Source organism: Lutjanus erythropterus, chromosome 11 (assembly GCF_056507025.1).
Source record: "Lutjanus erythropterus isolate fLutEry1 chromosome 11, fLutEry1.hap2, whole genome shotgun sequence".
Taxonomy (NCBI): Eukaryota; Metazoa; Chordata; class Actinopteri; order Lutjaniformes; family Lutjanidae; genus Lutjanus; species Lutjanus erythropterus.
The window spans coordinates 39001772-39027395 of NC_139327.1; the positions used below are offsets into that span (position 1 = coordinate 39001772).

The window sequence follows — 25624 nt, forward strand, 5'->3', positions numbered from 1 at the left end:
TCCTTTTACTGGGATGGATGTTAAGTGAAACATCCACTAGAGGGCGCTACTCAGATGGTCTGTGCCGCCATTAAATGCATCCCAACAAGTGGAACAGAGATTTTTTTTCACTAATATTACCAATGACAGAAATTTCATTTCCAATACTTTCTGAATTTTAAAACTTTTCTGTTGTGTCCTACGCTCTTGTGTCACTTGAACTATTGGCTAAACCGGCGCCCACGACTTCCACTGGTACTGTCCCATTTCAGCCGAGCTTTAAGAAAACACGCACAAATTCAGAAAAGGACGCAGAATTCAGACGGCTCTGTCTATATCTGTACGTGCAGCTAATGTCAAGCATAAATGAGCCATCAGTCAACATGTCGTGGAAAGACGTGAAGAATGACAAGAGAACAAGCGGCGTTCTTACGACTTAAACACTTCAATGCCAAACATAACGTGTGCAAGACTCCCCGTGTCATAACCACAAGCTCACAAGTTCCATCTGAAGGCAGCAAAAAATCATTGGTATCATTTCATTCATATCAGATCAGATTTGCAAATATATGAGAAGAATTCATTTCCATTTATGATGACTGGGAAACATTGGAGTGTTTTGTTTGACAGATTACATCCCAGTTGGCTTCGCTCCACTCGTGGCGGCTTCATGGAAGATGTGCAGCACTGACAGATGGGTTTCCACACCAAGGTTAAATAGAGTTGGAGGTAAACAAAAACGAACTGCTGTAAACAAACCATTCACCCTCCTGAAGCACTGCAGTTGCTACAACAATAAAACAGCCTCAATCAAGTTTTCTTGCAGTCCGTGTTTGAGTGGGATCCCTCTTTTTAAACTTCCTCACCGCAGCCTCAGATTGTTTGACACTGCTGCAGCTTTAGGAGTATGTTTGCTTCCATGGTCCACATAAAACACAGGACTTCACTGGGTGAAAAGTGTGTGTGTTGGTTTTTAAATCCATCTCCACCCAGACACAGCAGAAGTAGATCCTCTTCTATAAAGTCTTGCGGCCCTCAGTTCGTTATGGCACAAAAGAAATAAACAAATCTAACAAGGTATAAACAGTACTGCTCAATTTCTTCTTCTTGGATCCCAGATCCAGAGCTGAGTTATCCGACACACATCCAGCATATCCAGGTTTTACTCCGGCCCAGGGAAGGTCACTGCGTCCGTTTCCCTTCCTCTTGTTCAGCATCAGTTGTTATGGCAACAGGAGTAGAAATAGGAGTCTTTCTTCTGCCCCAAGTCGACGCCTGTTTCCTCTGCTGAAACAGAGGAAGAGACTTGATGACTGTTGAAGGAAACTTCACCCTCAGATATTTTTCATTAACACATTACTTGTTTTTACACTTACACCTCTCATCTAAATCTCTGTTTAAAAAAAAAAAAAAAAGTAAGTATGGGTATTTTCCCAAATGAATGAAAAATATTCACTTTTGTTTTTCCACTGAACCTGGAGGGGGCGTCTCCTACGTCTGCTCTGCCTCACTTATGGTGGATCAATTCTCAGACCACTGTTCTGTTATGTTTCTCAACCAAATGTTTTTCATGGGTTAGGGTTAGCACAACACATTACTTGTCATTTTTACACTTTGGTTTTTGTACAGATTAAAGAAACAAGATATAACATGTTAGTCACCTCTAAAAGTGTGCTGTTAAGTTGGTTTTGTTAACTTTGGACAGAGCCAGGCTGACTGTTTCCCCTGTTTCCAGGCTTTATCTGCTCTGACTCACTTGCGGTGTTCCACAGAGATCCATTTTCGGACCACTGTTGTGCCACGTCTATCAGTAACACAACATTAACTCCCACTGCTGTGACGATTATACACAGCTCTATAACGCATTTCATGCTTCAAACAAAGTGCGTTTCAAACCATTGAAAAGGGCCTGAAATCTCGAGATCTGTCAGAATTCGGGGACTGCATCTGACAATTTTTGTAACTTTTCAAAAGACAATCCAGCAGTCAGGCTGGCCGGGTGTGTCGAAGTGAGTAAGTATGCAGAGTTTAAACTTTTCCCCTAAGCTGGGGGGCTTTTACACTGGTACTTTTGTCCACAAAGAGTCAAATCATGCTGCGCTTCTTTACCACACTGAGCTGTGCCCGAGACAGACCTCTCTCCTGTGTCGCTGTTTGTACTTTCAGGTATCTGCATTATTTTACCATTTCATACTCGCTTTCAGCTGTCAGAGTCGTGTTAAATTACTGCTGACAGAAATGCAAACCCCCTGCTGTGCTGAGCCGAGTCAAACCGAGTCGAGCCAGGCCAGCTCTGTGTGGAAAAGGGCCACTACATGGAACATCTGGTGGCCACAGAGTTCATTTTTGTGACCACAGGCTATGGTTAATGTTGAACCCTGGCAGGAAAGGTTGTCGCTGTCTGTGTGTCATCTCTGCAGCCGCTGTGTGGCGGACCTGTGGCTACTTTTTAAGGCTTCATACAAACAGAGTGACATGAATAAAACTCTCACCTGTCATATACTGGAAGGCGGTGCTGTTGTAATCCTCAGCAACTTTCTGGAACAGCTCATCTGTCGAGCAGAGGGAGAATGAGGCCTGTCAGTTTCCCTCGGTTCATTCAGTCATCATGACCTGATTAAAACAAGTCCACTCACATTCCTGATACCTGGTTTACACACACGCTACGACTGCAGCAGCTCGTTTCAAACTAGCAGCATGTTTGATCACAGGCTTCTGCATCCTTTAAGCTAAGAGCACTTTCACTGTTATATGTGAGGATGTGAGAACAAGTAGAATCTGACTAAATTTATACAAACACTATCACAAGTTACACAACTAATACTGTATGTTTCAGGTAGTATCACACTGTAGTACTGTATCATGTTCACTTACAAAAAGAAAGAAAAAGAGTTAGTTATTGGAATCGCTTGAATAGTGCAGCTGTCCTCTGCTTGTACACACTTTGATTTCCAATATATCCTGCAAACAAATCCATGGTGGGTTTAAAGGAAATTTAATTTATTTAAAAATGGTGAGCGAAGTAAACAGAAAAAAATACATTAATTTAAGAAAATGTCGGTGTAATTTGCCTTATCTGCAAACAGCCACCCAATGTAGGTGTCAGGGAGAGAACTCTTAAAAATTTCACCTTTAAAAATGACTGCAAAGAACTATCGAAGAAACTATCGATTCACCACAGGTCAGATCTTGGTCAAGTCTTTTATGTATAATTCCTCAATTTTTACATGTTTAAAGAGATGGAGGACAAAGTTTACAGATGCAAAGATCATGCTGAAAGAACTGATCCGCTGTTTTTTGAATTTTTAGTACCACTTACAATGAAATTTAATGGCAACTTCACGGCCATACCTGCAAAAGTATTCAAGATAAAATGAAAAAAAAATGAATTTAAAGACTTAGAAAATAATTATAGAATATGCTAGAACAGGCTTAACCCATATATTATATTTTTAAAAAGAATAAATTCAGAACAGGAATAAAGACTTCAAAGAATTTGAATCTTTTAAATATACATAAAAGTTGTTTCTAGACCAACAACAGCAGAAAAATCAATAAAAAAAAATCAGAATAAACTCAATAAAATCTCACTGGAAATCTATTTATGATGCATTGTTTATTTAAACCTTTGTTAATGAAAATTCAAAACTTTTTTAATATGTTTAAGACTGTGGAAATGCTCATCGAGGTTATAACAGGACGTAAGTATTGTTGATTGGAGACATAATCACAAGACGATGCTCTCTAATGTCAACTGAAATGACTCTCAGTATTTAAACATACATACTGGTCTTCGATGTGCAGAACTTATTAAAGCCTTGATGGTGTTTTTACTGTGATTATAGGCTCCTGCTGATTGGTTCAATAAGGTCTGATTCTGATGACTGGACTGGCTGAAGTGTCCACACTGAGGGTGGTTTTCTGTGCTCAGAGCAGCCCTTAATTCTCCTCATTTACTTTGTTCAAAGTGTCTCCATGTGCTGATGAGAATACACCGCAGCTCTGAGAGAAGACAGACTCTTCACTAATCACCCTCTGAAGTCTTGTGTGTACTTCCTGTCTTTTCTTGAATATTTTCAATGTCTCAACTTGTCTCACGTCTTAAGTTTTGTGCAATTTCCCTTTTCACAATCATTCAAGGGTCACAGGATTCCTGCTTAAGGAACGACACCTCAATACTCCCTGACTTCATATCGTTTTAATGTTTATTATCTCAGAATTTATTGATCCAGCTTTAATTTGCATATATGTACTACTGCTCAAACATTTATTTTACTGGACTGAAAGTCAGACTGGCCAACGGCAGCAGCAGCTCCTCTTTACTGCAGCTCTTATTTAAAACAACGGCTTTCGGGGTGTCCATTTTTTTTTTGTTCTATTTTTATCATTTATTTACAGAACAGCCGCTGAGGCGACGGTCCTCTGAGGCTGAACCCTCTTTAACTCCCCACGTCTGATCTCAGATGGTGTCCGGACGTCTCAACACCTGCCAAGATCTCTGAGACACTTAAAAAATGAATACACAATAAAAAATAAAGACATGCACTGAAATCTGTTTGATTTGTGATGTATTTCTTTCTTGAGATTAATTGTAAACTACAAATATTCATTCATTAACTTTAAAAAACCACAATGCTTTGGAAAATGATTAAAATATTACAGTTATAGATTTTTTTTTTAACTTAAATCCTGTAGTATTTAACAACTGGAAGTGAAGAAAATGCATTTACAAACATGACGATGTGTCTGTGTGATCTTCAGTGTTGTTAGATTCTCTTCTTACTCACAAGTGAACAAATCCCACGTAAGAAAAAACACTGATGAATGCCAGAATCTTTGTGAAAACTATGAAAAAGGGTTTTAAGAAGAAACTTCTTTTTAAAAATGGTTAGTGAATGAGACGCTTTATGTTTTATAATGTGGCTTTTATTTCAATCTTTTGTTTTAAATGTGTTCTGCTTTTATTGTAAAGCATGAAACTGTGTTTTGAAATGTGCAGCAAGAATATAGTTTATTATTAAAGCCTTGATATGATAATAGTATATTTATTTCTTCATTTTTTTAAGAAAACTCTGCTGCGTGTTTTATGATGTCCGATGGTGCACAAGCACAGAATGACAGGAGGTTCTGTTGGCATGAATGAAGTACTGCTTTTATTATGATTGTGGTTGTAGTGTTTCCCTCTGCAGTAAAACAAAGCTGGTTTAATTGGTTACATTGTTTTTGTGCTCAAGTTTTTCTTACAACATGTTTAATCCCTCTGTGTTTTTAAGATCGAGCTGAAGGCGTTTGATTCAGACTTGTCCAATCTAGTAAGACTGCTGTTATGACTTTCACATAAAAGTCACTCAGGAGACAAACATCACCAGCATCACATTTATCTAAGAAGGTCCATGTCTGAATTCATGACGTAAACCTGCAGTTCAGTTCAGTTCAGTTCAGTTCCAGTCCTGATTTTTCTTGTTTCAGTTGATTTTTTCTGTCATTCTTCTAAAGAATTAACTGTGTTGTGTTTCTGAGCTCTTCTCTCTACTGATGCATATTTTTATTTTACTATCATCAACTATGTTTATGTGATTAAAGTGGTAATGTGATATCAGAGTTCTGGAGTAAACGCTCTTCCTCAGCTGACGGACCATGAGTAAACAGCTGTGATGGCAGCCAGCCATCCGGGTTAAATGTGTTCTGCAGATGACTGAAGGTGTGACTCACCCACATTATTTCCCGTTTTACTGGAGGTCTCGAAGTGCTGCGCGCCGATCTCTGTGAAAGAAAACCCAAACAGTCGGGTGAAAAGTCAGTCAGGCTGCGACAAACAAAGAGGACAGAGGTTCTGTCTGTGTTGCAGTTCCTTCAAATCACAGAATTTCTTAATATCCCTGTTCAGGACGTTTACAGGCACTCTGGAAATCTTATTATTCCCCAAACTGGGCAGTAAAATGATGTCAGTCTGAGTGAATCCTTTAACTTCTTTCAGGTTAAAGGATTAATACGCCTCGTTACCTTGTTAATATAAAAGCCTCAAACTGATTTATTAAACACGGTGTCTGCAGGGTTCACAGAATTAAATTTGAGACTTTTGAAGCCCTTTTTAATACCACATAAAATTCAATGTCATGATTGTTTTACAGTCATAATGGCTGAAGTATGAAAACAGGGACGATTTGGACTTTTCATTACTTCCCAGCAGTACTCAACAATTATTCCAGATGATATAATGTATTAAATTAATACAACAAATCTGACAAGTGGCTGAAAATGGATGGACGAGTCAACAAATTAAAACCCATTAAATTTAAAGTTACTTAAAGTTTTTGCTGTAATTGAAACTTGTCCATTATGTGACAATAAGCTTCCTAACTACAGCAGCTAGCAGTCGCGACACTGTGTGGTACAGATCTGATGGTGATGAATCAACAATAAAGATTAAACATCCTCCTGCAGCACAATCTACTGTTGCATCAGTTTCGGTTTCAAGGCGTATAATGTCTCCAGACAGCCCGAAAATCACTAAAAACTAGAAAACTAGAAAATATTTCTATATTTCAGGACTTTTTAAAATTAAAGTTCTATTAACTGACCTTCTGAGGCCTTTGAGGAAACTAGTTCAGTGCTTTTTAAGACTTTTACACACATACTCGAACTCGACATAACCACATTAATGTGTTGAAACATCAGCAGCCTCCTGCTGGTCAAAGGAAGTAATTTATGTGATAATTCAAACATCTTAATGAAGGCAGCGTGACAGCAGTGCACCGCATCAATTACACACACAGTACAGTAGATTAGTAACCACTCCTTACATGAATCCAGCCTCTGTATCAGGACGCTACGTCAGCATATTACAAAGGAGGGATTATATTTACATGCATTCTGCACATACCAGTGTAATGAGCAGCAACGAGGCAGATTTATAACAGTGAGGACTGTAATTACCTTCAGCAAAGTCCTGAGCATCGTGGTAGTCGATCTGACGCAGACTCCGGTCTCCTTCAACCAGGTCGTTCTTAGTCCCACACAGGTAGATCTTACAGTGCTGGAGAACATCACACACACACACACACACACACACACACACACACACACACACACACACACACACACACACACACACACACACACAGACACAAGGTTAGTGAGAGACAAGCGCAGGAGTTAAACATTAAATTTTATGATTTCAACTAGCTGAAAACCATGAGTCCATTCAGACACGACTCTGTAAAGTGCACACAGTTACAGACACACATTCAGAAATTTGTTTTTTGTAAAGTTTTGTATCGTACTGAAGCTTCCCAGCAGTGTTCTTTATGTATTCAACTCTGAACAATCACATTTTAGTCCAAAGTTTTGGTGTTAAACTACTATTTTCTGCATGATGACGTTACTACATATAACCCCGCCCCCAGGTTGAGGGACGGCGGGAGGGGGCATCAGCGCTCTAACCTACGTCACCGCTTTGTGCAAACAGCTCTTTACAGCTCTTAGTAATTAAAAACTTTAATTACTAAGTTAAAACAATAATTAAACAGCACAGTCGTCCATCTTGTGTGTTAAAAAAACACATTTAGCACATTGTGTTGTTTATGTTGAAGTGAAGTGAAACCCTGCGATGATGAAGGTTAACTGATGATTTATTAATTGATTGTTAAGACTGTGGACGATCAAGTAAAATTTAATCGATATACAATCAAATAAAGATCTGAAACGTAACAGATTTTTTTTCATCTCTGCATGTTACCTGATATATGTGTTTAATATGACTGTCAGAGAACATGCAACATGTCACCGTGGAAACAAGTAAATATTTGAGAGGGAAAAAACACATTTGGAAGCAAATTTTTAATGCTTTTTTATTAACAATTAACTGATTGTTAATTTTTCCAACAATCAACAATATGCAATCCTAGTGGAACCTCAGTACTTTTCTGTCAACTGAAATGTGTCGCTTTCATCAACTGATCACATTCATGACATCGTTTCCTCATTCTCTGAGCAGAACATTTTGTCAAATGTAATGTTTGTTCTAAGATTTAACTTCAGTTTGGTTTCCTGTGTTTTAATGTAGCTTCATGACCTGGTGAGAATGTAATGATGGTGTAGACTAACTGTCCTGTAACTGTTCTCTTACTTCCTCGCAGTTCTGCAGCTCCTTCACCCAGAACCGAGCTCGCTGGAAGCTGCTGCTGTCAGTCAGATCTGAGGGACAAAAACCACAAAACAATGCTGTCACTGTGTATACAGATGTTTAATATTCCACAGATGTTTTCATATTCTTCTTGAGCTCTTTGTGTAAACACGACCCTGCATGCAGAGCACAAGGAGAGAGAGAGATCAAAACTAACACTGGAGTCCATAACCGACCTGCCAGTTCCTTCTATGTCAGAGTGCTGGCAGACTAACAGAAGATGTTAAATAAAACATGACAGCGGTGTGAGTAATTCACTGGGAAATGCCATCAGCTATTTCCTAAAACTCAAAGTTCCTCTATGTGCAACAGACAGAAAAGACAGCATGGAACAAGACTTAACCTGAGGGTCAATTTTTAGATCTGCTCACTGCAACAGTCCTGCAGGTACGAAGTTATGGACAAACATTTTATTAGCATCATGAACGGCCTGTTAGTCTTCACATCATACTGTGATTGGTTTCATATCCTTTCTGAGCTTCTTTCTGCTGCTCTGATCGCTGTTCTCATTCATCTTATCTTCACTGCTGAAGCTGAGTGCTGCCTTTATCCACCTCTCGAGTCTCCTTGCTTTAAAATCCGGTCTCAGCATGGATATACTGGGGGAACTGGGACCTTTAACTGGTATTCAGTTCTATCTGCCTTTTTAAAATATCTTTGGGGGCACTTTTAAGTTGGAGTTGGAGGAGACGAGGAGCGAGGAGAGAGGAGGCTTCTGGAGAAGCTCAGAGCGAGGACACACCGGCCACCAAGCTGGAATTAATCAAAGACACAGTGCAGAACTGTGCATCAAATAATCTGTGATAAACTGTGTTTTGTCACTTTTGAGACAACCAAACTGCTTCTATATAATCGGTGCAGTGTTACCTTTTTGTCAACAATTTCAGAACCCAAGTTCACTTTCACTCTTTTTCATCTTTTTTCCAGAGGACGTCCACATCCTTCACAGAAAGCTCAAACAAAGCTTTGTGGTAACATGCAGCAAAAAACTGCAGACTGACTGGCTGTTGTCACACTTATTTCTGTTGTGTGTTACTGTTAGAGAGGAAATAGCGACAGCAATTGTATCAAGATAATTTTATCACACATTTTAACACACATTTTTATCCCACATTCTTGTTTAAAATACCCCGCAGAGCAACATCAGATGAGCTCAAGAACCCCTTCACTGACAGCACTGTCATCTTTTTATTTCAATGGATTTTAAACTACATGTTCCAGGAGGTTTGGTTAAGTTTTGGTTAAGTACACACCTCCTCTCTCTGCAGTCAGGACAGAGTTCTGTTTACAGTGTGTGATCGTTCTGATCAATATCCAATTAATACCCGTATCAGAAACATGACGGTCTGTTTTCGGGGCTGAGTGCAGAGCAGTTTCACAGGACGGAGATGTGGGAAAAGCCGGATGTGTCAACAATTCACCCATTTCTTTTAGCGATCTATTTTCTCTCTCTTAACAGCATGTGGTGTTACAGCTGACAGGTGGCGAGAGGCATGTCCAAAATTACGTCTTCAAATTGTTTCTTTTGTCCAACCAACAGTCCAAAATCCCAAACATTCTCGATTTACCATCATGAATGACAAAGAAAAGCAGCAAATCTTCACATTTAAGAAGCTGGAAGCAGAAAATGTTTGACAGTTTTGCTTAAAAAAAACGACTGATTATCAAAATAGTTTTGGACTCCAGAGGCTTTAAAGTTGTGTCACAAATATTAAGCTGCATTTGTATCAGTGGAAGAATTGAGTAGATTCTTGTAGATTTGTTCAGAGCTGAAGGTTACTGTCAAACAGTAAAGAGTTCTGTATCATGGTGATCAGGTGGTTTTATGTTCTAATTTAACTCACCACAGTCCCTGTGTTTACAGTCTCGTGTTGACTTCGTGATAGAGGGCGGTGACGGCGGTGACGGGAAGGTTGTGCCTCGCTGTGTTTACATTCTTTAATTGAATGTGATAGCGGTGAGGAAAAGGTTTGCAGTGGAGACGGTTTCGTCTTCACCATCAACAGTCTCTACCAGCATCACTTCAATCGATCAATAAAACTCTGATTAAAACTTGTCCTTTCACATTAATAAAAGTCCAGCTGATCCAAATTAGTCCAAACCACATTATTTCCATCAATAAATACCCTCAAACTGCTAATGAATGATTTCAAATTAGCTGATCTTCCACTTATTATCGCTCATTTTATCTGTTAGCATGTAGATGTTAGCGACATCTTGGTATCAAAATGGCAGCTGCACTCTGATCTTTCGACTGACACCTCATGTCAGCTTCCATGTCGTGTCCACAGCCTACGAAAGGCAGCAAGAATCCACACTGAAAGGAAGGGCCTGCTCCTCTGAGCTCACTGGCACTTTGCATAACCAATGAAATTCTAATAAAATTCTGATAAAATTATGATTTTATTTATTTGATTTTATATGTAATATGAAGCTAAAAGAGGGAAACTATGTAAATTTGAGGTGTTGCACATCAGTTACACAGGGTTTCTCCCCACCTGTCTCACTCAAAGGTGGACCACCTTTGTATTATTGGCTCCCTCCTGTTTAAAATTCCAACAAAAATTGCAAAGGCTATTTTTTTACAACAATGCCTTCATGCTGACTTATAAGTGAAAACTAGGATTAAAAAATTTACTAAATTGGTCTCATGTAGCAGCATTTTAGATTTTTTTTCCTCATAGATATCTGAATTGGAAAATTCTTTTCTTTCATTCTTGACTTGTTTTTCATTTAAGAAAATAGAGGCAGGAGAGTGAAATGTGCACAGAAATAATCTACACCTGAATGTTATTCTGTTCCTGTGCAAAATTAAAAAAAAACTAAAACCAGATACTGTTGTTACAACATTTTTTAAACAAATGTACCTGATCTGAGCATCAGTGGTACAATGTTCAGTTCCCCTTTTAAAACGACACAAAAGTAACCTTGCACATTCAGTTCCTTTTGTGGTGAAGTTAATTTCGATTCATTTAGATTTCAGAGGGAAATCTGCATCACAGTAACACCAACGAACCACATGGTAGAAAGAAAAGAGACAAACACATGTACTAACGTTAAAGTAAAAGAGCACGACATGTGCATGCAAACAAGTGTGGAAATTGCAGTAATGTGTGCAAAATGAATGTAAGAAATTAATCCAGCTGTTCACAGCTGTTGCTGGCCATATACCAGGGGTCTGCAACCTGCGGCTCCAGAGCCACTTGTGTCTCTTTTGCCTCTTTCCAGTGGCTCCGAGTGGCTTTTGACAAAAAATTATATGGAAACACATAAATAAAAATAAATTGAATAATAATTTATTACTTTAGCATTGTTGTAGGTCTTCAGTGATTCTTACTTTCTCCAACTGTAAAAATGTAAAGTCATACATGATATTTTGTCAACTAAAATGTGTATCTATGGCTCGCTGCCTTTTACTCTAAACTTTGTCAGCGACCAGTCTCAAGTCTCCCTAAACTAACTATGGATGCCAAGTCCAAAAAAAGAAAAGTCTCAGAGGAAAACAGAATTTAACAGCTGTGGCTACAGACAAAACCCAAAAATGCAAGTAAAGGTTGGAGATCCCTTCTATATACTAAAGACAACAAGAGGTTGACACCTGAAAACAAAGTGGATTTACCGTAGCAGACGATGGCTGCTCGCGCTCCTCTGTAGTAGATTCGGCTCATAGCTTCATATCTCTCTGATCCAGCTGTGTCCTGAGAGACGGAGAAGAGAAGAGTGAGACAGAGACAGGGTGAAATGATGAGGGAGTGAAGACTGTACACTGCTAACTGCTCCTGGTTAAACTCTGTGTTAAACAGCTTAAACATATTTGTGTTGTTGATGTCAGATCTGATGTTTCAGCTGCACAAACTCTTCATTTCTACAACTCGCCTGCAGGCTTTAGCTGCTGTGTAATCCTCAGTGTGACAAGCTCTGCAGCTCCGAGCCAGTTTCACCTCGCTGCAAGAAGCAGGAGAGTAACTTAAAGGGTTAGTTCACCCAAAAATGAAAATTAAGTCATTATCTACTCAACTTCTTGCCTCCTAAAGTCCCAACATGCTGTTTGCACACCGTCACACCACACACACTCAGTTCAGCGTGCATGTGAACGTCGCTCCAAGCTAAAGATCTACAGTGAAGATTCAGGCTTATTCTGTTGTTTTTCACATTTGGAAACTGGGCGGCGCAGTGTTTTGTGGACTAAAAAAATAAACCTGACCTTCCATCGGCATGAGAGTGAGTAGATGAAGGACTGAATTTTCATTTCTGGGTGAACTATCCCTTTAATGATCTCTCTAGATTCCAGGTTTATACAAGGAGACCGTTTGTGTAGCTGCTGACTTTTTTATTTTAACCAAATCTTATGCCACATTTATAATCAGTTCTAATAATTTTATCATAAATTCATTCCACTCACAGCTTCTTAGAAACTTAAACTACAAAAAGACCATTGATTAAAAACTTAATAAATGAACTAATTCTGTTGTGTCAGCAGGATTTATAGATGGAGATCTCAGTTTATGTAAATGGATGGAGAGCTCAGTCGAGGTGATGATGTCACACCAATCTGACTAACTGAATGTATGGAGAATATGACTGCATTATTTGGAAATTATTTACATTTTCAGTAAAAGTGAAAATAAAAATTTAGAATAACTTCCACTCCACAACATTTTTGAGGCAAATATTGTACTTTTTACTTAACTTGGCTAAATGTACTTGACAACATTAGTTAGTCTGTTTTAATACAAAATATAAATCAAATATTATCAACAATTATGAAGTATTATTATAGATTAAGCTGCCCTGCAGTATATTAAGCAGCCTACAGAGCAGTCAGACAGATGTGGCTGCATCAGAGCCAAAGCAGTGCAGTTTTAAATTCATTTATTTGATTAGCGATCAGATAGAAATGAACAGATCAGTGTAAAAATGCTGAATATCAGAGGTGATAATCAGTAAACCCCCTATTAGACCGGCTAACAACATCTTTTTTAATCCCAGCCATGTTCTGAACGGTGAATACAGATTAAGATTTGATAAGGTTAGACTGAAAAACTCTTTTGTGCATCAGTCAACCTTAAAATTAAATATGAAACATTTAACTGTTGAAAAGTATTTTTTTTTTAAAGAGCTACTAACTTTGTCTTAGCAGCATTCAATTAGTTTAAACACACAGGGTTTTTTCCCCCATTTCCTGAAAAGTTACAGTTTTGGTTTCTGTCAGACAGACAGTATGTAGAAAATGTTGCACTGAATCTGTTAAAGAGCCTAAAGTGATGACACTGGAGTTCTTGCCAATCTGGTCTGAGGACTATAAGTGTAAAAAATTAAAAAAATGTGGAGTTAGAAAGAAGTGAGCCTCTGTAGCACGCCCCTCGTCCTCACTGGATACCTAAATTGGTTTCAGGAGAGTTTCCTCCCAAAAAAACAAAAAACAAAGCCATCCTACTGTCAGCTCATTCAACTGTTGATGAGAGGAGCTGATGTGATGTGACTCGGTTATTAGGCTGTTACTCTGGCACATTTTTCAGATCTCACTTGGCTACAGCCGGCACTGATGCAGACTCAAATTCACATCAGGTAGCCTCTAACTCACCCATATTCCCAGGGTGATCACTTTCTCTCCCACCTGGATTGGTTTGGCAACAAAAGCAGCACCAATAGTCTGTCAGGAAGAGAAAACAAATTCAGTAAAGCATCAGACACTCATGGATGGAAATGCTTCAGGTCCCTGTGGACTTCGGATGCTCTCAGTCTGAATATTGCTCCTTTATTTAAGTCGACTCGCCGTGTTGTCCTTCGCTTACATGAAACCTCTGCTCAGATTCTGCAGTTAACTTCTTTTCACTTACATTTTGATTGCAGTTGGCTTTTAACCGGTAATGAATTAGCAGATATTGCACACAAACACCAAATAAGCAAGAGAATTCATTGGAGCACATTTCATTTAGCAGTTTTATTTGGTTTAAAGAAGCATTACGTAGCATTTTTGCATCCAAGAATGAGAACAGCAGTCCAAATAGTAAGTTGGAGCCATAGACTGTATATTAAATAAGTTGAATGTCTATTTAATGCACAATCTAAGCGAGCTGTTTCCCCCCGCCGCCTCCTCCAAATAACAAATAACATTAGATTGTCCATTAATGTAAAGCTAAATGTAAAAGCTTATCCTGGAAACAAAAGCCCACTTCTCTGAAAATGCACGCTCTGGAGTTGGAGTTTAGCAGCTGCCAGACTCCATTAACAAATTGCTCAATTTAACTGTTATACCCGTCTACAACTTCTACAAGATTATCGACTCATAAACAGACCCTTACTACTTCAGAAAAAAAAATTCAGTATTAATTTTAACTCAAATTAATGTGAAACAAACAACAAAAGGTAAAGTGGTGAAAATATTCTAAATATTGCATACACTTAAACTTATATTGATTTTTTTTTTTAGGTGGCTAAAAATGTTCTGCTGCTGACCCTGTCCACACTGCTTAGCTTCCTACACCACTACTCCTCTCTGCTTCTTCTCCAGTCTAACAGCATGTTGACTGCCATCCTCTGTAGGTAAAACACTTACTGTGGATAAATACCTCATGCAAACCCACTTCAAATAATCTGAACTATTCCTTTAATGTAAGTGAGATTTTAGTGTCTGATAAATTTGCATCAACGCAGCAGAAATCAACAACTGAAATAGAATTCATCAGCCAAAAAAGCATTTAATTAATCCATTTTAAATTACATAAATTGTTCAGAAAGTGAAGAGGTAAAGCCACAGTGTCACTTTATGTAACTGTGGAGTTATAAAGATATCATGGTGTATAATCCTTAAGCAGGACACGGGAGAGGCGTGTCAACATTAATATGTAAGAGTCTTACAAAAATGCTTGTCTAATGCTGTATCTGCTTAAAGAAACATGCTGAAACATTACTGCATCTCGAGGTTCTATCAGTGCTTTGATGCTTGAAGACGATCACAGACTTGAGCCTTCATTACCACAACGTCCCCGGGGCTAAATATAAAAATGATGCCTTTCATCCCGGCAGCAGGCGGGGAGGGAATCAGCAACGGGCCGACATGGAAATCGAAGCAGAGCAGCTGACACTCACGTTCTGGTACGGGCCGACCAAGAAGCGATGGTGAACGTATCTCTCCACCAGGCTGGTCTTCCCTACACTCTCCTTTCCCAGCATCACCACTTTGGCATCCACACGCATCGCACTCATAGTGGCTGGGTGTGGGAAAAGCCCAGGATGAGACCGCAGCGGAGCAAACAGGAAGGGGAGGGGGTTAATTTACAAGGCTGCTCAGTGAGCTGTGTGGTGAAAAGACAGGATACACAACAAATGAGTGACAATACTGATGAAGACAGAAATACAATTTGTTCTTTTTGACAAATGTGTGTTTTTTGACAATAGTCACAAATTTAACCCCCTGCTAACTACAGGAAACTACCACATTTAAAACTTTCTGGGATTCTTTACAAATCTTTTGACTTCCTCTTTCCATCTGTATCTGTATGATCTGTTGTGTCTGCAGATAACTGATGATTTCTACACTTTGGAGTTTAAGTTAAGTCTACAGTCACCATCATAAAGAATCGCATCATACTTCTGTTAAGATTTCATGCTCATAACAGAAAACTGTAAAATAATAAAATATATATTTTTTTTAAATAATAATGAATGAAAATAATAATACATAAATAATGTTAGGATGCTTATTACGAGTTAACACAGTCAAGTCATGTCTTAAATATCTAGTTTCTGATCATCAGTCCCAAAAAAATAAGTATTCACTTTATAAAGATACAAATTATGAAATGAGATGTTTCTGGGCCAATAAAAGGATTATTTATTATTACAGCAATGGGATTATAGGTGATAAATATCAGTAATCTGATTTTCCAGATTAAGTCAAAGCATTTGATTTGTATTCTTTGGCAAAATGCTCTAATAAAAATAAAGCATATTTTTATAGTTTTTTTTATGTACTTCACTATAAAAAAAAAAACAAATGTACATTCTAAGAGTCAGAACTCTTCTTTGTTTCTGTTGTAATAATGATATCAGGTCGATTTGGTTCAGTCAGAGATATGAAACATTAAATCATCCATCTTTGCTCATTAAATCTGAGCCTGTCTTACCCTCAGGTGCACGGATGTAACAGTACTAAAAGCTCAGGATACAATAAAACTACCATATATTTGTGATATGATATTGACTGCAATATTAAAATACAAAGAAAAATGATTACTTGAAAAATGTTTTCAATAAATAGTAAATCTGATGTGTACAGTATATTTGTTCATATAAAATGTATTTATTTATAAAAAATATCGCTCAGCCCCGCTGCTCAGGTGTGCATAAACTACAGGTTAACAGTTGGCTTTTCAGTATCAGCAATGAGAAGGTATTCATTAGGGATGATAAGGATTAATCAATCCTTAACTACTTGATCAATCAAGTAAAAGTGAACTGATCTACTATCAAATATAGATCTGAAATAAAACAGATGAACTTTTTGAGCACATATGTGTTTAATATGTGGGCCTTTACATCTTAATATGTTTGATAATGCTGTCAGAGAATATGCAATATGTTCCTGTGGAAGTAAAGCTTTGATTGAGCATTTGGTATTGTTTGGTATAAGCTAAATTTACATGCTTTTTAAATAATAATTAATCAATTGATTGCTCATTAATGTTACCAATGATCAATTAAGGGGAGTGCTTACAATTTGTAACTCTAACATTAGTATTTATCTGTTACGGTATTGGCTGACAAATATCCATATTGTGCATTACTAATATGAACAAAACAAGAGCAGTAAAAGTTAAATAAGCTCTGTGCTACACTGTGTGTGTGGTTGTACTTGATAAACAATACTGAAAAAGAATAATAAAATGTTGTAATAAGATAAATAGATCATTTATTATTATTTTATTTAATAGGAATGACCATAACTTAGACTGTGGTTGACGTTTCAACACCACTGTAGCAACATTGAATCTGAAAGCAAAAGTAAAATCTTAATAACATGTTGTATTTTAATCCTGTCTGACTGGACTTTGACTTGTCGCACCTTCAAGATTCAACTTGTACAAGATGTACCCACATGTACCAGCCAGACGTCCCCCGGCAGACTGTTGTACTTTGAGGAAAACGGCTTCAAAAGTGACGTTTTATCAAGTTACAGAAAGGTGTTTAACGTTCAGCTGCCTCACCGGGACAAACATGAGGCACACAGTTAAGACAGCAGCTTCACAGTAACGTTAGCTCGTTAGAGCCCAGCTAACCTAACGTTAGCTAACTTCAGCACTGGACAGAAACAGTAGAAACTCACCTGCTAACGAGCTTGACTTAACGAATCTGTCTCAACATCTGATCTTGTCCAAGTTAAGTCCAAACCGGGGATGTCATCCGTGTCTACCAGACCAGTTTTGAGGTAAAGACGCTAACAGTCAAACCGCTTGTCATCTCTGCCCTGCCTCACCGGCTGCTGTCTGATACTGACAGAGACTCGCTGCTAGCTCGGGTAACGTTACACCACTGTTGCGCAACGACTGAAATCACACGCAGGTCGTCTGTTAGGAACCGTTACAGACAGAGATGGTAACCGACTGACATGGTTTCGGGCTGAGAGGAGCTCGATTAGTTCAGCTAAATGACGGGAATCCGCCGGCTGGAGACGCGGAGCCGTTAAACGTTTCTGCGGGGAGAGAAGCTCCAGCTGAGCTTTGTTTGTTTGGGTGGAACCAAGCAGCGTCATAGGCTGTTTCCAGAACCAGGAAGTGACCGAATTAAAGGAGACACGCAACGGATGTATCGAACCAGTATTACATAATCCGTTGATATGCTACTATTATTACATAAAAAAACATTAAAAAAGCATTTAAATTGACAATTAATGTTTCTTTTCAGTTCTGTTTCTGAAGGATGAATTAGTCAATGCAACAGATACTCTGCTTACAATCATAAAAAGACAGGAAAACAGAAAATGTTCTCTTATGTGAAGCTCGAAACAAAAATTTTTTTGGACATCTTTTCTTAAAGAAATCTCAAAACAGTTAATTAATTATCAAAACAGTTACCTTTTCGTTTTCTTTTATACTAGGTTCTCAAACTGTGGTATTCACACTCACTGAGGAATCTCCTAAAATTTTAAAAATGAACAAATTAATTTAAAAACATATAAAATATAAATACTACAAAACAGAACAATAATGTCATAATGGTCTTACTTGTAGAGCGTTATATTTTCTGAGGTGCTGTGCAGTGTAAGTTTGAGAAACACTGATCTGATCAATTAATGAACTAATCATTAGAGCTCTGCTATGTAGTTCATGTTAATATTGTTTAGAGAAATTATTAATCCAAGGATTGTGAAAAACTGATGAGAAAGTAAAACAAATGTTCACATCCAGTTATCTATATTCAATCAGTATTCATCAAATCCCATAATTAGGACTTTATCTCAATTTCGATATTTTTATCTCACAATTGTGACTTTTTTTCTACATAATTATGACGTTTTTTAGCCCATAATTTTGACTTTTTTTTAATCTCATAATTATAATTTACCACAGGGATTTTTTGCTTCAGTGGTGAAAATGGCCCTCTATGTATAAATTAATATTTTGTGTTAAATTATTGTTTGTTTGTTCGTTGTTAGTTTTTTTTAAGTTACAGTGTAAATAGGGGGATAATGTGCAGTGAGCAGGTCATTATTGTGAAATAAACTCCTTCAAAATGAATCCCTTTCATTGAAACACCTGCGTTTATCTTATTTAAAATATATTCATATTTTTGTCTGTGTTCGGGCATTGCATCTCATTTTAACTGAGAACAGTAACATAAATTTAGGTATATCTTTAATTAATTCAACATCTAACTAGCTACCCACTTTTTTTGGCACGCAGATAGAAGAAGCTGATTGGTCAAACCGTTAACCGTTGCCCCTGAGGCTGCAGCTGTGATTGGTTCACGGTTCATCAGCTCTCCCACCCAACACACACACACACACACACACACTCACACAGGGACACAGAGAGAGAAGCCAACATGGCTGAAGCAGAGGGAAGCGAGTTGACTTCTGGTGGAATTTTTCAGGAGATCTTCACCTCCCCGCTGAATCTGACCCTGCTCAGCCTCTGTTTGTTCCTCCTCTACAAGATCTACCGCGGGGACAAACCCCCGGAGCTCGGCGAGGTGGAGCAGCCGCTGCCCAAACTGAAGAAGAGAGATTTCACCCTCGCAGAGTTGAAGCCCTACGATGGACTCCAGAATCCACGGATCCTCATGGCCGTCAACGGAAAAGTGTTCGACGTGACCAGAGGGAAGAAGTTTTACGGTCCAGGTAACGTTAACGTTGACCGAACTGTCCGTTCTGTTCTGTCGTGTTACGAACGTAAACGTAACACCAACGGCAGCTAACGTTAGCGTTACGTGGCCGTTGGTTTGCTGTAACAAAAATTTAATAACAGCAATTCACTGACATTATTGTCAAATATAAGTCGTTTTTAGTCGGGCATTTCGTTTGAGTAGAGTTTTGTAACTAAACTAACGCCACACCCCCTTTAGTTTGTTAGCTGAGATCCCGTTTCACAACAGAGGCTGCTGTAGCCTTGAAACCACAGATCGTCTATGGAAGAAGTTGACTTACTCTGTAGTGGAAAAAAAAAACATGGCCGCTGCCATGTTTTAAAAAGTGTATTTGACTCTATTTTACAGTTTTGTTTTAATGAAGACTTGGATAGCACTTGACACAGAGGAATAATGGTATTGGAGTTTATTGCTTAATATATCTATGGAGAAGATGGTCGATAGAATTTAAAGGAACAGTTCACCCGAAAATCAAAAGTACATTTTCCCCCTTTATTGTAGTGTCTGTCTGCATCCTGGGTGGGCAGTTATTTTTCATGAGCGGACGGGCACATGAGAAATTGATCAGGCTGCTGTGAGACAGTCACAATTAATATAAGGCCAAATCTCTGATAATGAAATGGTCAGAAGTGTTTCATATAGGGCACTTCTACCGTCACCCTTTCTTAATTACCACGGGTTGAATTGTGGGCTAATGTTTTGTTTTGCAATGATAGCAGCAGCAAAAGGAGAAGAAGAACAACATAAACAACAAGGATGTACAGCACTGATAGAACAGTTACAGTTTAATATAAATGATGCAGTTCATTATCATTACTAATGAACACAACTCTGACCTCTTCCAAAATAAAGGTCTGATAAAGGTTTAATGGTCAGCAAAATGCTAGTGACTAGATTTTTAATTTTTGGTATTTCCATGATGTATGCCACAGAATACCACCCGTCTCACCCTCCCCTTCCAATAGCGTAGAGCAGTGTTTCCCAGATTTTTTTTCATGGGGACCCACTTTTTTAAAATGAAAAACTACCATGACCCACTTTAGAAGCTTGACCAGTTTTACTGCCATTTCTGTATCACCTTGTCTTATCTTGTTCACATTAAATATGTTTTCAGGTGCAGTTTTTCCATCATCTACCGTTCTTTGCAACAAGAATCTGCTTTGTCATCATGTCTTATAATTTCTTGGAAACAGACACAGAGTTAGACCTCTCTGTTTTATTTCTTATCTCAGATAAGTAACCTCTGTTGCGTGTAACCTCTGGCCAACATGATAACTCCCTGTCATGCAAACTTTCTCAGTTCACTGCACACCCAGATTTGAAGCTGAAAATTGTTCTGATTTAATTAAAGGAATTCAGCTGGTTTAATTTTTTTTTGTTTTTTCCCAAAGGGAGGATGTTTGGTGACTTTCTCTTAAACAAAACTTCTAACATTTAGAGCTGGTTATTGTTAAAAAGTTTTGGATGTTTTGGCACAGATACAGATGACACAGTTGCTGCATTTTTGCAATGCTCAATATCACAAGAAAAAGGTGGGGAGTTAGAAAAGTAGACTTTGTTTTTCTTTTTCTTAAATTGGCAACCTTCATACAGTGCTGGTACAAAAAAGTCACTAAATCCTTTCTGGTTTTACTTTTACTGCAAATCAAATTGAAGGCAGGAAAATAAAGACTGAACTGAAAATATATATTGACTGATTTTTTGTTTCTCACTGCGTCGGTTCTTTTGATGCTGTTGACTGTTTGTATTGTATTGTTTTAAACAACGTGGTACTGAAAAATACTGAAATATCGGTGCTTTTGACAACCTTATTGCAGAGGCTCAAATATTAAATGGTGTCAGAAAACAAGCAACTGTACAAGAAGGTTAAGCAAAATTCAGTCTACAGATGGTAAACATTTATTTAATTCAAGAAATATCTGCTTAAAGAATTGCAGAAAGAAATACACTTTCCTTGATAATACAAACAGTCATTCTTACTTACTTAAGAGACCCTTTTATATATATGGTATCTTTTTTAAATAAAAGAAATAAAGTATAAAGGATAGTATGTAGTGTGTACAAAAATATTTTATCTTGCAACAGGCTAAATATATTTTTATCTTGATGGCAGGAAGAGTTTTTGAAGATTCTGGAAAATAATTGCTAGTGATCCTATTTTTTTGTTACTATCAACAATTCCCTTAATAAATAAATAAATAAATGAATAAATAAATAAAAATGTGTTAGTTTGTCTTTCAAGTTCTCAGTTTCTTTCTGACTTCCTGACCTTGTCTGTGGCACTTGGTCCCGAGCCAACTGAAGGCAGAAATCTCAAAAAACATCTCACAAATACTTTTTACTTAAATAAATTTCTTGTAAAAATCTTGTAAAAAGATTCAATAATTCCCTATAACATCTGGGTAATGTCTTTTTTAGCAAACTTCACTTTAACAGGAGGAAATGGTGCATTTTTTCAGTGGTGGAATAACACATTTGGTTCTCCAGTCTAGTATATATATAGTAGAGTCAAAATAAAGTACAGTGACCAGGTTCATGGTAATTACTAACATTTTGTGCAACAGTTTGCCTCATTGATGTGTTTTAAATAAAAACAGAGCTCTATTGGAACAGGAGAACAAGATAGTTTATATCAGGCTTCAGCTAAACACACAACACGTTTTATTAGGATCACTTCATCGCTGGTTTTGATGCTTTCATGGGAAAATGATGGAATATAACGAGGCTTATGCTTTAAATTACCTCCTTTGTTTTTCAAAGATCTCTCTCTGGGTGTGTATTTGTAGGAAACATGGATGTCTCGCTCAGCATCAGAGTAACAGAGAAAGTGCCATGTTAATGATCAGTTTTTTGTAGTTCTGCTCTTGTTGTTTTGCATCCAGCTCACCTCACGCTCTGTGTGTCTGTCCCATCTTGCAGAGGGGCCGTATGGTGTGTTCGCTGGCAGAGATGCATCCAGAGGTCTGGCCACGTTCTGCCTGGAGAAGGAGGCCCTGAAAGACGAACCCGACGACCTGTCCGACCTGAACGCCATGCAGCAGGAGAGCCTCTCTGAGTGGGAGGCTCAGTTCACCTGTGAGTAAAGATATGACGATATCGAATGTTCATGACTTGGATTTTCTCAAACCTGACAAATGTTCAGACTATTTGAAGAGGGGTTGTATGAGGTATTTATCTGTAGTCAGTGTATTAGCTACAGCTGGTCAACACACCCCCAGTTTGGAGAACCAGAGAGGAGTATATATACGTTATATATAGAATATTTTCACAGCTTTACTTTGCCACCAGACAGCCTTTTCTGACAGGTAACCACTGTTAGATAAGCCAAATATCGCTTCCTCCAAACCAACCAAACTTCATAGACAAAATCACTAATTTTACCTCACAGAACACAGGGGATGCTGGTCTACTGCTGCCTTGATCTGTTAGTTATTGTGTGACTACAGAGTTGTAAAAGGATAGTTTGGATTCCCCAAACTCACACAATAACTTAAAGAAGCGAACAGACCGAGGCGGTGGTGGATGAGAACTCCCTGTTCTGCAGAGTAAAACTTCTGATTCCAGTGACAGAGTTTGGTTGGCTTGGAGAGAGTGATATTTGTCTTATAGAACTGCAGTTTCCTGTCAGAAAAGGCCGCCTCACGGCAAAGGAAAGCAGTTAAAATACATTTTGTTTCTGACCCTGTCCTCATACAACCATACATCAGATAATTTGAACTATCCCTTTAATGTAATATCCACTTTCAGACTCAAAACGTATGAACTCGAGAGAGTCAATTGATACAAGACTGTGTCTCATTTTGTAGACTAAACAATCAATTAATTACCTGCTCATGGTCCAAAGATTATGTTTTATAGGGGGCTCTTGGTGTTAATAGACAGAATTAAATAAAGAGATATTTGTGTCTAGATATTTACCTTGAGAACAAACTGTTTTGCATGAAACCTTGGCTGCCTCCTGTCAACAGAGAATTCCAGCTTTGTCCTTGAATCTCTCTTGTCAATCGAGACTGTAGATAACTTTGTCTCTCTTTTTATTCCCCGTTACAGTCAAGTACGACTACGTCGGCAAGCTCCTGAAGCCAGGAGAGGAACCCACAGAGTACACAGACGACGAGGAGGGAAAAGACAAAAAGGCAGACTAGAAAATGAAAAGTGACCGGGAGGGGAAAATCGATGGATGCCTTAATGTTTGTTCATAATTTTGACGCCTGATGCCTGTTAGGGCCGTTCGGAGAAAATGCTTCCATCTTCTTTTTGCATTCTAGTGTATTTGGACCACCACAATCATGGACTTTATAAGCTGACTGAATTCATTTTATCTTATCTGAAGGTTGGACGGCATTAACAGTTAAATATACTGCACTCTGATGAGGAGCTGCGTAGTGTTGTTAGAGTTTAGATGAGTTACTGTAAACCTAAAAACGGACCAATTCCAACATTGTTATGAAGCTACTGAAGGTTTTATGTCCTGTAGGTTGAGGCTAGTCTAAAGAAGCAGATCAGCTTTGTTCAGCTCACCTCATTAACGGCATGTTTAATCAGTTTGGCCGACAGTTTATCCACAGCTCTGTTGCACACTTTGTGAATAGCGCTGCTGATGATGTATGGCAGGTTGCAAACGTTCCTTTCACCTAAGGTTCAGCTCGGCTCGCATTCAAAGAAATTATCTCAGGAAGTAATTTCATTGAAAATTAAGAAAAACATATAGAGGCTCTGGTGCCTGAGGGCAGATTTAAGTTAAAGTACATTATTTTTTAACCTGGGTGTTGTTCTTTGCACCTGCCTGTTATAGAGACCCAGTTCAGACAAACTCGAGCATCTTTAGGCTTTCCAAATAAAATTTTACAAACATAATTTCAATCATTTGTCTTTCAGCTCAGCTAAAGCTAGTTTGGTTAGCTAGCAAGTTTCCCTGAAAATAGATGCAGGGGTCTAATTTCTGTGTTTACTTTCATTTGGACTCAGAGACGAGCATTTTGAAACAAGGCTGCAAGTAATTATTATTTTCACTGTTGATTAATCTTATTTTTTTTTTCTCAATTAATCCATTAGTTAGGTCTGTAAAATGTTGATCAGTGTTTCCCAGAATCCAAGGTGACGTCTTCAAATATCTTGTATGCCACAGATTTTCAGTTTAATGTTGTAGAGGACTAACAGAACCATCAAATAATCGCATTTAAGAAGCTGAATCGCATTTAAGAAGCTTTGTTTTGAAATGATGAATGTAAAATTAAAATTTATTTGGAAAGCTTTAGTAGGCGTGCATTGCCTGCCTCGGTATCTGTCTTTGTTGCGGGGTCTTTGCAGCAGAGGTGGTGAGTACAGAATTATCCTGATGGACACAGATATGAGAATAAAAACCAGGCTGAGCTACAGACCATCCTGCAGTGGGATCACAGCAGCCATGACGCCCGTCAAACACGCTGACGCTCTGACCCACGAGATCTCAGTAGGCAAAACGTGGTCCTGGAGACACTGAACACCCATCCTCACACTCTTAATTTGATCTCCGCTCACACACCTGTGAGGTTTTGTGATTGCATCCTGCACAGTTTGTGATGCTGTGGTTGTGACAAAGGCTGTACACAGACCTGGAAAAGTACTCAACGCCACCTCTGTGTCTGCATTCAGAGTCTGCAGGATCACGTTTTGCTGTGATGATACACACACAAACTCTCAAGGTGAAAAAAATACCAGCCACTCTGTCACTGCATGTAAAAAGCCTGGAATTTTCCTTTAACAGAAGCGCAACGCAGCAAACTGGACCAAACACTGATGAGCTGATGTAAACTTACATAGACATTAAAGATGTCAACACATAAACACTGTTCAACAGATCGATTTGAAGCACTTTTTCTTGATAAACTACCAGCCACCTCTACCAGTCATATCCTTTTTGACTCCCAGTCTCTTTTTACCATGATGTTAGGTGTTAATTGGCCCCAACTGTTTTTTTTCTAACTTCTCTTCAAACTCTAATAAGAGGACGGTAATGTTTTCACAGTTCATTAGATGCATGTTGCAGAGAAAAAGAGAGTCAGAAAGTTCAAAATAAAATAGTAATGGCTTCACTTAAAACACCAGAAAAAA

The 25624-nt window shown here is 38.3% G+C and overlaps 2 protein-coding genes across 3 annotated transcripts; one reads left to right on the forward strand and one right to left on the reverse strand.

Annotated features, from left to right (window-relative positions):
• Positions 1-413: 413 nt before the first annotated feature.
• On the reverse strand, positions 414-17551 carry rab24 (RAB24, member RAS oncogene family). 2 transcript variants are annotated; one of them, XM_084730071.1, is made up of 9 exons: positions 17493-17551; positions 15257-15462; positions 13749-13817; positions 11784-11862; positions 8108-8175; positions 6916-7015; positions 5692-5742; positions 2472-2531; positions 414-1263 (listed from the first exon to the last, which is right to left on the reverse strand). In XM_084730071.1, exons 2-9 carry the CDS (start codon positions 15371-15373, stop codon positions 1196-1198), a joined length of 612 nt encoding a protein of 203 aa, XP_084586197.1. In that variant the 5' UTR covers positions 15374-15462; positions 17493-17551; the 3' UTR covers positions 414-1195. The 2 variants fall into 2 exon arrangements, with proteins under 2 accessions (XP_084586197.1, XP_084586196.1); XM_084730070.1 differs by having other exon boundaries at positions 414-1266.
• A 1613-nt stretch (positions 17552-19164) lies between these two features.
• Positions 19165-24471, forward strand: pgrmc1 (progesterone receptor membrane component 1). The gene is made up of 3 exons (XM_084730073.1): positions 19165-19505; positions 22451-22606; positions 23582-24471. Exons 1-3 carry the CDS (start codon positions 19211-19213, stop codon positions 23674-23676), a joined length of 546 nt encoding a protein of 181 aa, XP_084586199.1. The 5' UTR covers positions 19165-19210; the 3' UTR covers positions 23677-24471.
• The last annotated feature ends 1153 nt before the right edge of the window (positions 24472-25624 follow it).